At 38.4% G+C, this 12,949-nt stretch overlaps 1 protein-coding gene across 1 annotated transcript in view; it reads right to left on the reverse strand.

Annotated features, from left to right (window-relative positions):
* Window positions 1-10,153: 10,153 nt before the first annotated feature.
* The window catches only part of BNC1 (basonuclin zinc finger protein 1), a 75,448-nt gene continuing 72,652 nt past the window's right edge, over window positions 10,154-12,949 (reverse strand). Inside the window, exons 4-5 of the mRNA XM_059824126.1 lie at window positions 12,900-12,945; window positions 10,154-10,835 (exon numbers count right to left, since the gene is read on the reverse strand). Coding sequence (XP_059680109.1) covers window positions 10,154-10,835; window positions 12,900-12,945 — 728 coding nt within the window. The remainder of the gene's footprint in view (window positions 10,836-12,899; window positions 12,946-12,949) is intronic.

Below are 12,949 nucleotides of genomic sequence, written 5' to 3' on the forward strand. Positions count from 1 at the left end.
AGGCCTGAGGAAATATGTAGGAAGGCCATGATTTGATCATGTGAATAATCTTTCCTTATATCACAGTTCACATAAGAAAGATCTTGTAACGTAGTCCTTGAGTAAGGATGTAACATTGGGCTTGGTTTTCACACTGTAAACAATGGATAAAAGCAGAATATTAACAACACTTGGTATTATAATGTATTACGTTTGGGCTGGCTGCCTGGAGGAATACAATGCTGAATATCTGAGCGTCCGAAAATAACTTTCACTGTAACATGCCAATGGCACTGATTTCTCTATGCTTGGGTCCTTTTTCTCACATTTCTAATTCCCCACTTAGCTTTAGATTCTGTAAGAATTCCCAGGACTGAGAATAAATATTTGGTTTTCCCCTTTATTTAATCAGACTATATTTCTGAAGTTTTGCATTGGCGCAAAGAAGCCACATAGCTGTTAAGTAGAGTGTAGCACTTGGTGCTGGGACCCTAGGTTGGAAAAGTGAGATGAAAAAGTCAACCATCGTGTTACGCAAAAGAAAAAAAGATCAAAGCACACCCAACCCAACTATACTATTCTGACACATTTTAAGTCATGCTGTTTGCAATGAAAATAACCCTAGGTGCATGCCCTTGTATGTGTTAGGGCACTAGTCCTCAAGACACAAGAAGGCTGTAAGTTGACTCTTGCACCAGGATGGACACAGGGTCATGCACCCGGATCCAGAAACTTGGACTATCCTCCAGCTTAGACATAGCTTCTATAAAGCATAGAACTGTCTTGAATATCCAACTACCCCTAGCTATTTCTTCAATAGAGTAACCTTCTTCCACTAACATGGAAGCATATAATTATTTTAGACAAGAAGAACAACAACAAATAAAGTATTCAAATTCTGCTTGTGATTCAGTCTCAGTCCTGGGACTTTAGAGAGGCTGCAAGGCCAAAACACTGGGGAGGGAGCTTTCTCTTCCCAATGTATGTTTCACTTGAAAGTATTTTCTGTACACAGAATTAAACATTTTTACCTTCATTTGAAATGCCCTGAGACGCTCCTTTGATGTTAAGTTAGTAAAGGGGTGCACTCTTTGCTGTGCACAGAATTTGTGCAATTTGGTATTTTCAAAGGCACTGTGTAAGTTTTCCACTTACATCCATGTTAAAGCACAGGTGAAATAAGTCTAAGAACGAACTGTGATTTAATATAAAGATAGAAACTGTAAATACAAAAGGAGAAATTGGAAATCAGAAAGATACTGTCTCCCTTTCTAGAAAAGCATCACTTCAAGAGCAGGGCACCAAGTAGGGTGGTATTTCTGGTCTGCTCTGCAAAACCATATTCTGCAGAGATTTCTGGGATAGTGTGTGCTCACTTTAGTTTGCAGGATTCTTTGTGGTATTTATATTAGTGCAAAAGCTGTTGATGTAATGTCATGATGGTGGTCTTCTACCCAAATCCATCATGTAATTAATGTGATGAAAAACACAACTTTTCAAAGAAAATTTGGCATGCTTTTATAGACAGATATGCAGACTTCTTGAGTTTGCAGTACATATCTGAATGCAAATACGCATGCTTGATTTCCCCTGAGTGTTGTGTGAACAGTTATTATTACTGACCTGGAAATTATTCTACTTTCCCTGTTTGACTATTGTTTTTGTCTGCATTATACGCATCCCTGAAACCAGATGTGCAACACTTGATATACTTCCATTACTTACCATGATCATGTGTATTTATTATCTCGAAGTTTGAAGCAGTAACAGTTGGTTTGTGCTGCACACCTCATGATCTTAGTCTGTTACAACGACCAACAGGCCTCATAAGATAAAATACAGTGTGTCGTAAGGAATTTATGTCAAGTTCAGTGTTGCCTGGGATATTACTGCTATGAACCTCTTGAAACAAGAGGAAAGAAAATTTAGATTTTATTTTTCTAAAGCATGCCTGTGTAGATGTTACACAGGCATCTACCATGTGGCAGAACCAGAATCACACCCCCTTGTTAGCAATGAAAAGGCTGGTCTGGCCAGTTCTAATTCCATCCAGAAGAGTGCAGCAGTACATACCCATGCTGAACATGTCCTCACAGGACAGACTCAGAAAATGGCCAAAAAAAAAATTATCACCCGCTCCCTGCAATAACAGCCTGACATGTAAAACAAAATAAATGCCAGTTTAAGAACAAATTGATTTCTTTCAGTCACACAGAAGGGTAATAGAAAGGGGATGGCAGCTGACATCAAACAGTGGCTCTTTAGCTCTGAAAAGAGTACTGGTGATGGAGGAAGTGATTGCTTATGAATACTGAAGATTTTTTTTAAAACAAGGAATTAAAGGATGGGGGAGTATAATGTCGTCCAAAACCTACCTTTGCAATAGTCTTCCATAGGGTCACAAAAAGGATTTTATAGAACCAGATTCTTACATGTTTTGCAATATCACAGCATACATCCAAGCCTTTATTAGCTCAGTTACTCTCAGTTTTCTTATGAGGGCAGAAACTACTATTCTGATTGAGACATAAAATGCCTTTGCAGATCTTTGCTTATAATTAAACAGAAAGTTCGAGTTGTGGCTGGAGTTTTCATGCAGGTCTCCTGAGCTCCAAAACAGCTCAGTTACCTGTAGATAGCCCTTCCCCTCCTTCGCATGAAGAATGCATCCTCAGAGCACGTACCAGGCTCACATTACATCTGCTCAAGGGCACTAGCAAGAGAGCAAGAAGTGTGTAATGCAGTGCTGGCAGCCCAGCGTGAGAGGAGGCACTGTTGTTTTTTTTCTTACAGCTGAACTGCATGGTCTGAGTGAGGGGAAAACCCCCATCCCTTTACCATGAAGAATGTTGCAAAGATAGGGTGAGAAATTGAGACTACTTTCAAACTGTACCCTTACAACAGTTTTTTCTTCTATCATGACAGAATACAGGAAAAAGAGGGGAGAGCAGCCTTCTCAGATGCAACAGGGAAAAAGAGTAGGAACAGAGAAAGTGAATTAGAGTATACAGAAATTTTCCCTTTCATCTTCAGCATGCACATCCTTCTCCAGTCCTGCTTCATCTCCCATGATACCATCACCTGCCCACTGACAGTGGCCGTTCATGCCTGCATAGCTTCCAAAATGGGTTCTCCTCCATTCAGTTCCTACTGTTTTCTTCAACAAAGAAAAACCTCCTCCCTTTCTGCCACGAATAATACTCTAGAAGGAACCCCTCATAAAAGATTCTCTCTCTGTGAACGGTGCTAATGCACAAAAGTACATAGATGTCACCCACATTAGTAACTATGTGCTCCATGCACTCCTTCACCCTTTGGAACCACCCTGTGGTTGCTCTCCAAATTACAGCCCCCCAGTTTCATTCCCTGCTACTGCTGATTCATTCTTGTTTGTGCAAGATAAGGCTGAGAAAAAGCAAAAGGAGCCTGGAGATTTTTGTCAAAGTCCATGGCAGTGAAAGAAACCCAGGTGCCTTGCCTCCCCCTCCCCTGGAAAGGAGGGAGATGAAGAAATAACTGAAGGGCAAGGATGGGCACAGCAGAAGCTCTAGCTACTCCATCCTTTGTATACAGAGGGTAAAGACATGGGTTTTTTTGCTAAAGCAGGGGGAGGCGGAGTGCTGGGAAAGCAAGCTAAGTAGATGATTTCACTCAAATGTTTTTCCTGCATATGCTTAGAAAGGCAGAGAGGCTCATAGTCTTTAGGACATGAGGGAAGGCTGGAAGCTCTACACAGTGACTTTCTGAAGAGAGATAAGCCCTCATTTTTGTAGATGCTATTAACAAGCCCTGCATTATTGTGCATATGATAGTATTAGGCAAGTTGTTAGTTTGGAGCGCACTCTATTCAAGCTGTTCGCAGCCTGAGAAGTCTGCATATACCTTTCACTTGCACATGGCCTCTCTATGCTCAGGAATCCAACGTAAGGTTTATATCATCCCACACAGAGGTGCAGATGTCGGCTTCCCAGAGCAGCAATAACGTGTCTCCTCTCTACTAAGTTATGTTGTTTTCCTAGCGTCTCCTCTGAAGTCACTCTGGCTGCTCCTGATTCTTCCACATCTCTATACGCCATACACTCACACATTTTGTTCTCTGAGAATTTTTCGATGGAGACTGTCTGAATGTCATAAGGTATATCTGTCCAGATTTTGAACTTGCCTAAACTGGCAGAGCTCAGAGTTAGTGTTTTACATCTACACCGGATTTGTCTCATGCTATCTTACCAGCAAAGGTAACACTTTTCATAGTACAGTTGTTACATTGGCCATGTAGAAATATAGCTGCAAACTAGTAATTTATAGTGGAGATGGGGGTGTAGAAATTAGTAAAATTTATTTGTTCTTTCGAAGTATTATATTTTGACCTGCTTCAGTAAGCTAGCAATTACAAAGCAGTATACGCAGCCAACATGAGCCTATGTACTCACACATGTAACTTACGATCCTTGTTGAGACATGACTCCAGTATTATATGTCCTGTTCTACTGAATTCATTGGAATTACTCCCAACTTATATTACCATAAATGAGAGTAGAATTAGGTTTAACATGAATATGCAGACCTATGCATATGCAGTTATACTATGTATTGATATATGTGTGCATAAATTACCTATTCACGGAGTGCATATATATACACTGTCATTCCTATAAATCAGCAGATTCAGTTAAGATAAATATTTTTCTAGAAAAGAGCTTGTATAATGACTATAATTAAAAACAATAATTTTGGAATTAAAATGAGAACTCGGATTGAAATCTTTTTGTCTGCTCAGTTTTACTGCAGTCTAAGTTGCTCAGTACAGACCTTAACAAGTATGTGTTACTTGCCACTCAAGGATCCTCTTTTTTAAAAAAATTAGGAAGCCATTGCAGTTTATTATTGTGACTGTACAAATGTTAGGACTAGCTGTTTCTGAATTTTAACAGATACAAAGAGGAGGTGAAAAAAATCCAGGATGGTTCAGTTCATCCTTGATAGTCACCTCACTGGTAGCTGGGTTTATGGCTTTAGGCTTCAATGAGAAGGGCAGGCTGGGCTTCTGGACTTGAGAAATGCTAGTCTGTGGTAGGAGACGTGCAAACAGGGAATGAGTAGGAAATGTGTTACACATCTTAGGAAACCTACAGTCCAACTCAAAACCTCAAAAAGTCAACAGGGAAGCTTAAAAAGTACTGAATTCTCTCACTGGTATCATCGTATGACAGGGAAGGCTTGGGCTCTTTCTAGTACATGGTGCTTCTAGGACCTCTTTTCAAGCAGCACATCAACATGCTTTCCCAGAAAGTGGTAACTGATTTCCACAGTCCAACCCTGACAGTTTCTCAGAGTTGCAACTACCTGCTAAATGTACAGTCTTCAATGATTGCCTCTACTTAAATTTGTAAGCTTCAAAAGAGTGGTGGAGGTGGGAAGTAGCGATAACAGAAATAAGAGGATACATTATGGAAGTCCCTACATGAAACTACAGAACAAGTAAATTAGTGACCAAAGATTTAAAAGAATCAGCTCACACTTAAGACATGTTTGGATTGGCCTTAATTTTTTGAAAAGAAAAAAAATTGTACAAGGATGCTGATATATGGTACTCCTTACAATTCAAATTAATGAGAGCTTTGCTAGAGACTTTGGCAAGCACAAGTGTGACAAACTCTTTTAGTACTGCACTCAGGAGTTAAAAAGCAACCTCTCTGCTTATTAAACACATGCATCTGCAGGCAATAATGGCAAGTAATTCACAGTCCGTTTTACCAGCTTAGGATAGGAGTTACAGAGACAAAATACAAAGGGCTACAAGTGCTTCTGTGAAGCTCTGAACTGGTGCAGAAGTAGATGAAGTGCTCACCAGAGAGGGACGGTCACTTCACGGCATTAGCTTTCCTTTACCCATTTATAGAGCACACATGAAAGCTGAAAGGTGCTCACAGGGAACAGAGCTGACAGGGCTAGAGCTTAACAGGGTGATGTTTCAACAGTACATTTGCAAGTTAGCAACTTCTTATAATCCAAGGAGTGCCAAAAGGCATGGGGAGCCAGGGGGTGTGGGGGTGAAAGCAAGGGGAAATGAAAAGCCTGTCTACCTTCAGAAACATGCTTGCTGAGGGTACATGGAAATCTCACTAGCCAGCAAACTGTTCAAAAGAGTTTTCCAAAAGTTTTCCAAGTAATTCAAAGCTGACTTGATCACGCTGTGCATACTTAATCCAACTTCAAACCTTACCTTTTATATATTGTCTTGCCCTCCCCTCAAATGGGGAGGACTGGCAGTAAATGCTGCTCTGAACAAAATCTGTAGCCTGGCTTTCTCTACAAAACCTCTTTGATCCAGTCTTCCTTCTCTTACTGCATTGTTGTCTCCTTCCCAATTCAGTCAAACTCTCATTTCAGTTTGGAAATGAACACTCACTTGCAGGCTGAACGGAATCCTTATGGGCTGTATCTCAAACTCTAAAGGTGTTTTTAGTTTAGCTGCATTTCTTAAAACTATGCTTGCTGATTAATCAGAAGCTGCTTGCGAACCCTTTTCAAGGAGGAGCTGGCACCCTATTTAAAAATCCCTGGACTAAGTCCAAGTAGTTTAGCTGTTTTTTAGGCTTCCCTATTCAATGCAGGGCATCAGACAGGTATTTTCAGAACTTGTTTCTCTACTCTGCTGAGTTTTACAGTATATAACTTCACTAAAGATTCATCAGAAACAATAGCCTCTGGCTTTGCCACAGTTCTTTTCAAAGTACTTAGAAAACTGGAGCTATAAAAACAGATCCCTTACACTACGTTCAAAATGGATTTCTGCAAATACTCCTGTAAGCACTAGGACACTCATTGTTCCAGAGCGATATAGGCTTGCTACCAAGAACTATTCAAAATACCTGTATTCTGAGAAATCGGACGCTCAAACGTACAGAGTGGCTACCCCGCAGTGTGCATCTGTGCCTTCTCCTTTGGAGTCACAGAAAGATGACAGGATCTAGTTTTTGAGGCTCTTGTTTTCTAAGGAGGAAAAAAAAAAAAAAAGATACAAATAAAAAAATGGAGCAACATACTTGGGTAGCAAGGGGGGGCACGTCCAGGCCCAGTTCAAATCTCATGTAAAGATTTGATCCTCCAACTATACATACTCACAGCATCACAGATGTAAACTTCTCTGGAACCGAGCCTCAGTCAGTGGAAGCTGCTTCAGCTTTCCAGTCCGACTCCGAAAAGCTCAAAAAATAATGGTACTACTATTCTGAAGTGAGGTTACTTCCTTCAACATCTGTGGTGAATATGTGATACAGGCTGCTATAAGCATCACACATATTTAAAACTAACAGGAGATGTTAAGGCTTGGTCCAGCCACATTGTGGTCATTAGGAGGAGGGAGCTACACAAATGCTTCATGAGATACATATGCCGTACTAGGGGTACTAAGGGCTTAGCCTATTCTGATAAATATCCCATCCTGTCCAGACTTTTTGAGATATAACAAAAAAACCTTTCCAAAATATAAAGTATAAATAGGGCCCCAAATACCTATCTTTTAGCACAGTTCTCAATGATGAGATATTTACCTTCTGTTTAGCTGATGGCATTTAAACTAATCTCTACCCATGCCTACTGCACAAAGAAAAGAAAATAACAACAAAAAAAAACCAAACCCAAAAAAACCCCACCAAAACAAACAAACAAAAAAAATCAATAAAGTATCTGGCAACATTTATTACATTATTTCTAATGGCTCGTTAAAATAACGACACTTCCTTATTATGGAGTAAGTTAGTACCATTGTCAAAACAGTGCTCTCTACGGATGGAATGTGTTTTCAGAATTATTTTTTTAAAATAAAAATTAAGAACAGTAGTTTTTTTAATCACAAAAGCCTACTTTTCTGAGGCAACCAGAGGCATTATTATTTGTTTTTATTAACATATACAAAATTATTAGGGTATACAAATGTGTTTCCTTTTTGGACACAGTGAAAGCTAAATTAATGGGCATTACAGCATTAGTTTACATCACACTGTTTCAAAAAACCACCGTTTATGATTAAACAAATAGGGTTTTTTATATATGTATATATAAAAAAAAAGAGCTTGAAATAGCTGGATAACAAATCATTGATTTATACTATCAAAAGGCTGGGAGCAATTGTATCTCCTATGATTGTGCCCTTAGCTTTCAAACCATGATCTCCACTGATATGAGTTCCAATTTAAAAAAAACCAAGCACCACCCAACTCCCCCAAAAAACTGCAGAACACCAAGCCCCTCCCAAAACACAAAACCTCAGAGCAATGGCACAACTTTCCCCAAGCTAATAATTTTTCCTGACAGCTTAAAACACAAATGGATTATTTTAAATATCTCATAAACCTACTGTAAATTAAAAAAATAGAAGATTACTTTACACAATGCATGGAAACCATTTCTAGTGAGCACAAACATTTACAACTGTGTCATGTTTTTCCCTTGCATAACCCATACTCACACACAAACCAGTTTTCAAAACAATTAGTGAAATATTCAGTCCACTTTTGTTTCTTTTATACAATATGAAATGGTTACAATACCATAGTATTTTTTAGAATAAGTTAAACATCAAGACATATGGCAACAGCATTGTACTATTCTTTCTACATACATATGAAATCCAGAAATTCAGTCTATTTTTATTCAGTCACAAAAATGAATAAAGACTAAGATCCAGTTATACTGGAAAACTACACTAGTTCTAGAAACCACAAATACTGTAAGCGCTTTGGTATAATATGTACAGATTGTGCTGTCAATATCATGCTTGCATACTAGAACTGATCAACAGATTTCAACTGGTGAATTAAAGTAAAAAAAAAAAAAAAGGTACTCTAAGACTTGCTTTCTTATTTCTTTTTGGAAATGATTCAGTCAAAGAAGATGCACCACAACTACACACACAGCATTTGTATGATGTGACTACAAATTAAATATTAAAGTGTTTTTTAAATACAATTGCAGACAAGTCTTCTTAAGTGCATAGAACATAATGCAGAATACTGTTAATTACAGGGACAAGTACAAAGATATTAAACATTTTATCAGATATTGAACAATGTTGTCATAAAAAAGAGGTGTGAATGAGAATAACCATTCTTCTATTGTTACAAAGATTAACATGTTTTTTAGCCCACCGGTAAGAGAACCAGCAACTGCTGAATCATGAAAGATATCTACTGCATCCATTTTATCTCTGTCTCTTAAAGGCTTAGGACTGCACCTTCAAACTCTTAAAACAGTTTGGATATTTGGTTTGGGGTTTTTTTTCTCCTTTTTTTTTTTTCCCTATTTTTAACAAAAACTTTTCTCTTCCTGGAAGTGGAACTCAAAAAGTGCATTTTAAATTAAAGGGTTTACTTTCTCCCTCTCTTTTAGGGATGCATTTGCTGTGGTTTAGAAATTTTAGCTTAACCTTTTCATTCTTTCTATCACTACAATTTATCAGAATGTCTCAGATTTATTCAGGCAATGCTGCCAAGTTAGGTAGCCCCTCCTTTTGCAAAGCAAATGATATTAAATTCTAAGAAAGCCAAAATACTGCAATCTTTATTCAAGTGAAATGCCAACTTCAAGAGTAAGGACTGCAGGATTTTCAGAAGATTTGGACTGTATGCAAAGTCTTCCCAAATTTGTATTTTCTCTTTTGGATTTTGGGATATAGTAAACTGCAAATACCACATTCAACTAATACTGCAAGTCACCTTCAGACTATGGTCTCAGGAACGAAATGGCAGCCCCAAAACTCTCAACCCAAGCAGAGGACACTCACCCCACAATCGTTACTCATTTCTTACATGACACAACAACTCATTTAACATGTAAACACAAGGGATGATGGTTTACAAGATGTTGGCAAGTAATACTTCACAGGTATCAGAAATACTTTAGTTAACGACTCCATATTCCCCCCATTTCTAAGATGCTTCCTTTTCCTTAGAGAAGCTTTAGCTATTTAACATCCAACTAAACAATTGCACAAAACCTACAGCACCAAGCTTTGCTAAATGAAACTGCTGGAGAGCACACACAGGAGAAAAGAATTTGACCGTGGTTGTTGAGTGGGCTAGAAGTCAAATGAGTTTAAATAAAACTAACATTAACACATTCCTGAATTGAAATGATTAATTCTTAGCAGAAATAAATTAAGATCAGCATGATCTTACTGGAGGCTAGTTGGTGACCCAGCCAGACTTTTGTGCAGATTAGGGTTTTGACTGTGCCTGTTCCGACTGCGAACAGATGAAAACATTGTGTTGCAACCTGGGACTTTACATTTGTGGAGCTGGCGGAGATGCACAGTTTTATAATGAGCCCTGAAAGTTCCTTTATTACTGTAAGTTTTTTGACATATATGACAAGTTATTGGCAAACTGGAAGGTAAATTTGTAAAGTTTTGATTAGCCTTCTCAATTAAAGTACAGTCTTGGTAGAGTTCATCATTGGGCATCAGGCTGGGTCCTTCACAGCTTTCATCACTATCGTCCAAGGGCATGGTGCATATTTCACTTCCTCCATCAGAATCCCAAGAAGAATGAGCACTGCTCTCAGATTTAATGCTGGAAGTAGTGCTTAAATCCAGAACAGCTCCATCGTTCAATGGATCGTATCCGTAACTCTCAGAACAGGGTTCTCTAATTTTGCTCATTGGAAAAACCAAGCTGCCTGTTCTGTTCATTCCTTTGAAGATTACAGAAGTATGTCCAACATGTTGTTTTAAAGAGACATCTTGACAAAACTCCTTAGCCATGTCTTTCAAGAGGTATGTTGCATTGAAATGGTTGTTGAATTCCAGTGTATCTTTAGTCAGAAGCTTATGATGAAGATTTAGGTTTGAACTATGTCTAGAAGAACAAAGACAAGCTTAGAAAGAAAGTGTTTTGCCTCACTTAACAGCTGTTTCATAATGATCATTAACAAAGAAAAAAAAAAAAAAATCAATATTTAGTAGCATGCATGAACTGTATGCTTCTAATTTGACCAGCTGCCACACTGGGAGTGCACACAGATGATTTACACATGTGACTGGGTATCTGAACTTGCTTGCAGTGGCATATATCAGAAATAACTCTACAGAAATCAATGTTTCGGATTCTCTCCTGCATTGTGGATAGCTGTCTGCTCCAGTAGATCTAGTGCTGGGCCTAAAAGAGTTGGGGGACAGACTAAAAACCTGTATACTGAACTGAAATCAGAGAATGGACTGAGGAGGGGAAGAAAGAAGATTCTTTCCCAATGCACAAAGCAGGAAAGAAGTTATACCTGAGTCTGCAAAAAATATTGATGCTCTCAAGTACTGTAACCATGTGCCAGGATGCAGCTGTACACATCAGTACAGAGCTTTTCCTGGACAGGAATTTCCCTGAAGAAAGGAATATTGCATTTTATGCAACTTGCAGTTTTTGAATGGGCATCTCTGGATTCAGTTTAAAACCACCAAAACATACCAAATCACTGATGCTCATTCAATACTATCAATGAGCTCACTGGGAACTTCAGGCACTGGCTAGAAGATTCAGTTTATTCCAAGACAGAGAAAACATTCTTTTTTCCCCTTGCCATCATGGTTTAATCCAAACCATGAACTGTTCAAACAGCACAGAAATATTTTGCACTTGCAGTCACAGCACTCAACATTAAAGTCTAGAAACTTCTGCAAAGTTGTCCCAAATAACTACTCTTTTGCACAAAGCTTGTGAACTTTATTGTGAGTTGCTTTTTTAATTTTTTTTTTTTTAAAATAAAAGCATCTATGTTAAAACTTAACTGAATATATTGGTGTGGGAAGGAATTCGTGGCATGTGAATGCAAATCTTAGTGCTGGCCTTCTTTCCTGTGGCCCATATCACAATTACAGTGGAGAGGAATTCACATCTGGGAAGATGAAGGCAGCAGATCAGGGTATGAAGCCCTGCCAGCAGCAGATGAATCTGTGCATCTCAGATGCAGCGGCCAGTCCTCAGAGACTGGCTCATCCTCTCTCTGGACTGCATCAGCTGGCTCCAGTACTCCTAGCAGATTACAGACAATCTAAACCTTGTGTCACTCTGAACTACTATCCAGGCATGCCTCCTGTAGCCAAAAGCTGCTGTAACACTATTATAGGAGAGTTAGAAAACTTAAAACACTTAGTCACACTTTAACAGGTTTGTTATCTATCACTTATGAATTCAGATACATAACTGATGGTCAACAATAAAGCTTCAGTTCTTGTTTCTCAGCCTATGTGCATAATAGACTGAAATAAAGTGATTTACAGTAACGTAATACTGCAGCTAACAGTAAACTGAATCAAGGTCATGATATAGTTCAGGAATTAGTATACAGTCTCACATAAAAGCACTACCAATGTGGATACACACCAGATAGTGTTAATTCAACTAGCACTGCATAACGTTAATTTTGTACTGACATAGAGTAATCTTGCTTTTCTTACAGGCTTTTTCCCACCAGTCTGTTCAAAATCCTTGAGTAAAGCAAGGACAAGGGCAGGTGAAGATTTCCTGAATTGATCTCATTGCTTTTTCATTAAAGAACACTGTATACATTAAAATACACATGAAAGTACATATTAAACATGTAAGTCCACACATGCATCTACTGGAAAATTGCTGAATTCATACCCTTGTGGCTTTCCCTTTATGTTCTAAAGTATTCTTTCACCTATTGCAGTCTTTATCAGTTATGAAATTTTCATGGCTTTATTTAATATCTTGTAGTCTAGTGGAAAGGAAATGTTTCTTTCAATGGATTTTCATTTCATGAATGTTCTGATAAGTTATCGTACCTGTTATATAAGGATACACAGAAAATCTTGCAGGCTCCATTCCTCAAACACTCATTTTAATTTCAAATTAGGCTCCATTGTGATGGCAAAATAAGTACAATTTTGTTCATAATTTTCTTACCTGTCTCGACTTCTACGAGAAGGGAAAGCAGCATTACAGCCCTCAACTGT

This window comes from Gavia stellata, chromosome 13 (assembly GCF_030936135.1).
Source record: "Gavia stellata isolate bGavSte3 chromosome 13, bGavSte3.hap2, whole genome shotgun sequence".
Taxonomy (NCBI): Eukaryota; Metazoa; Chordata; class Aves; order Gaviiformes; family Gaviidae; genus Gavia; species Gavia stellata.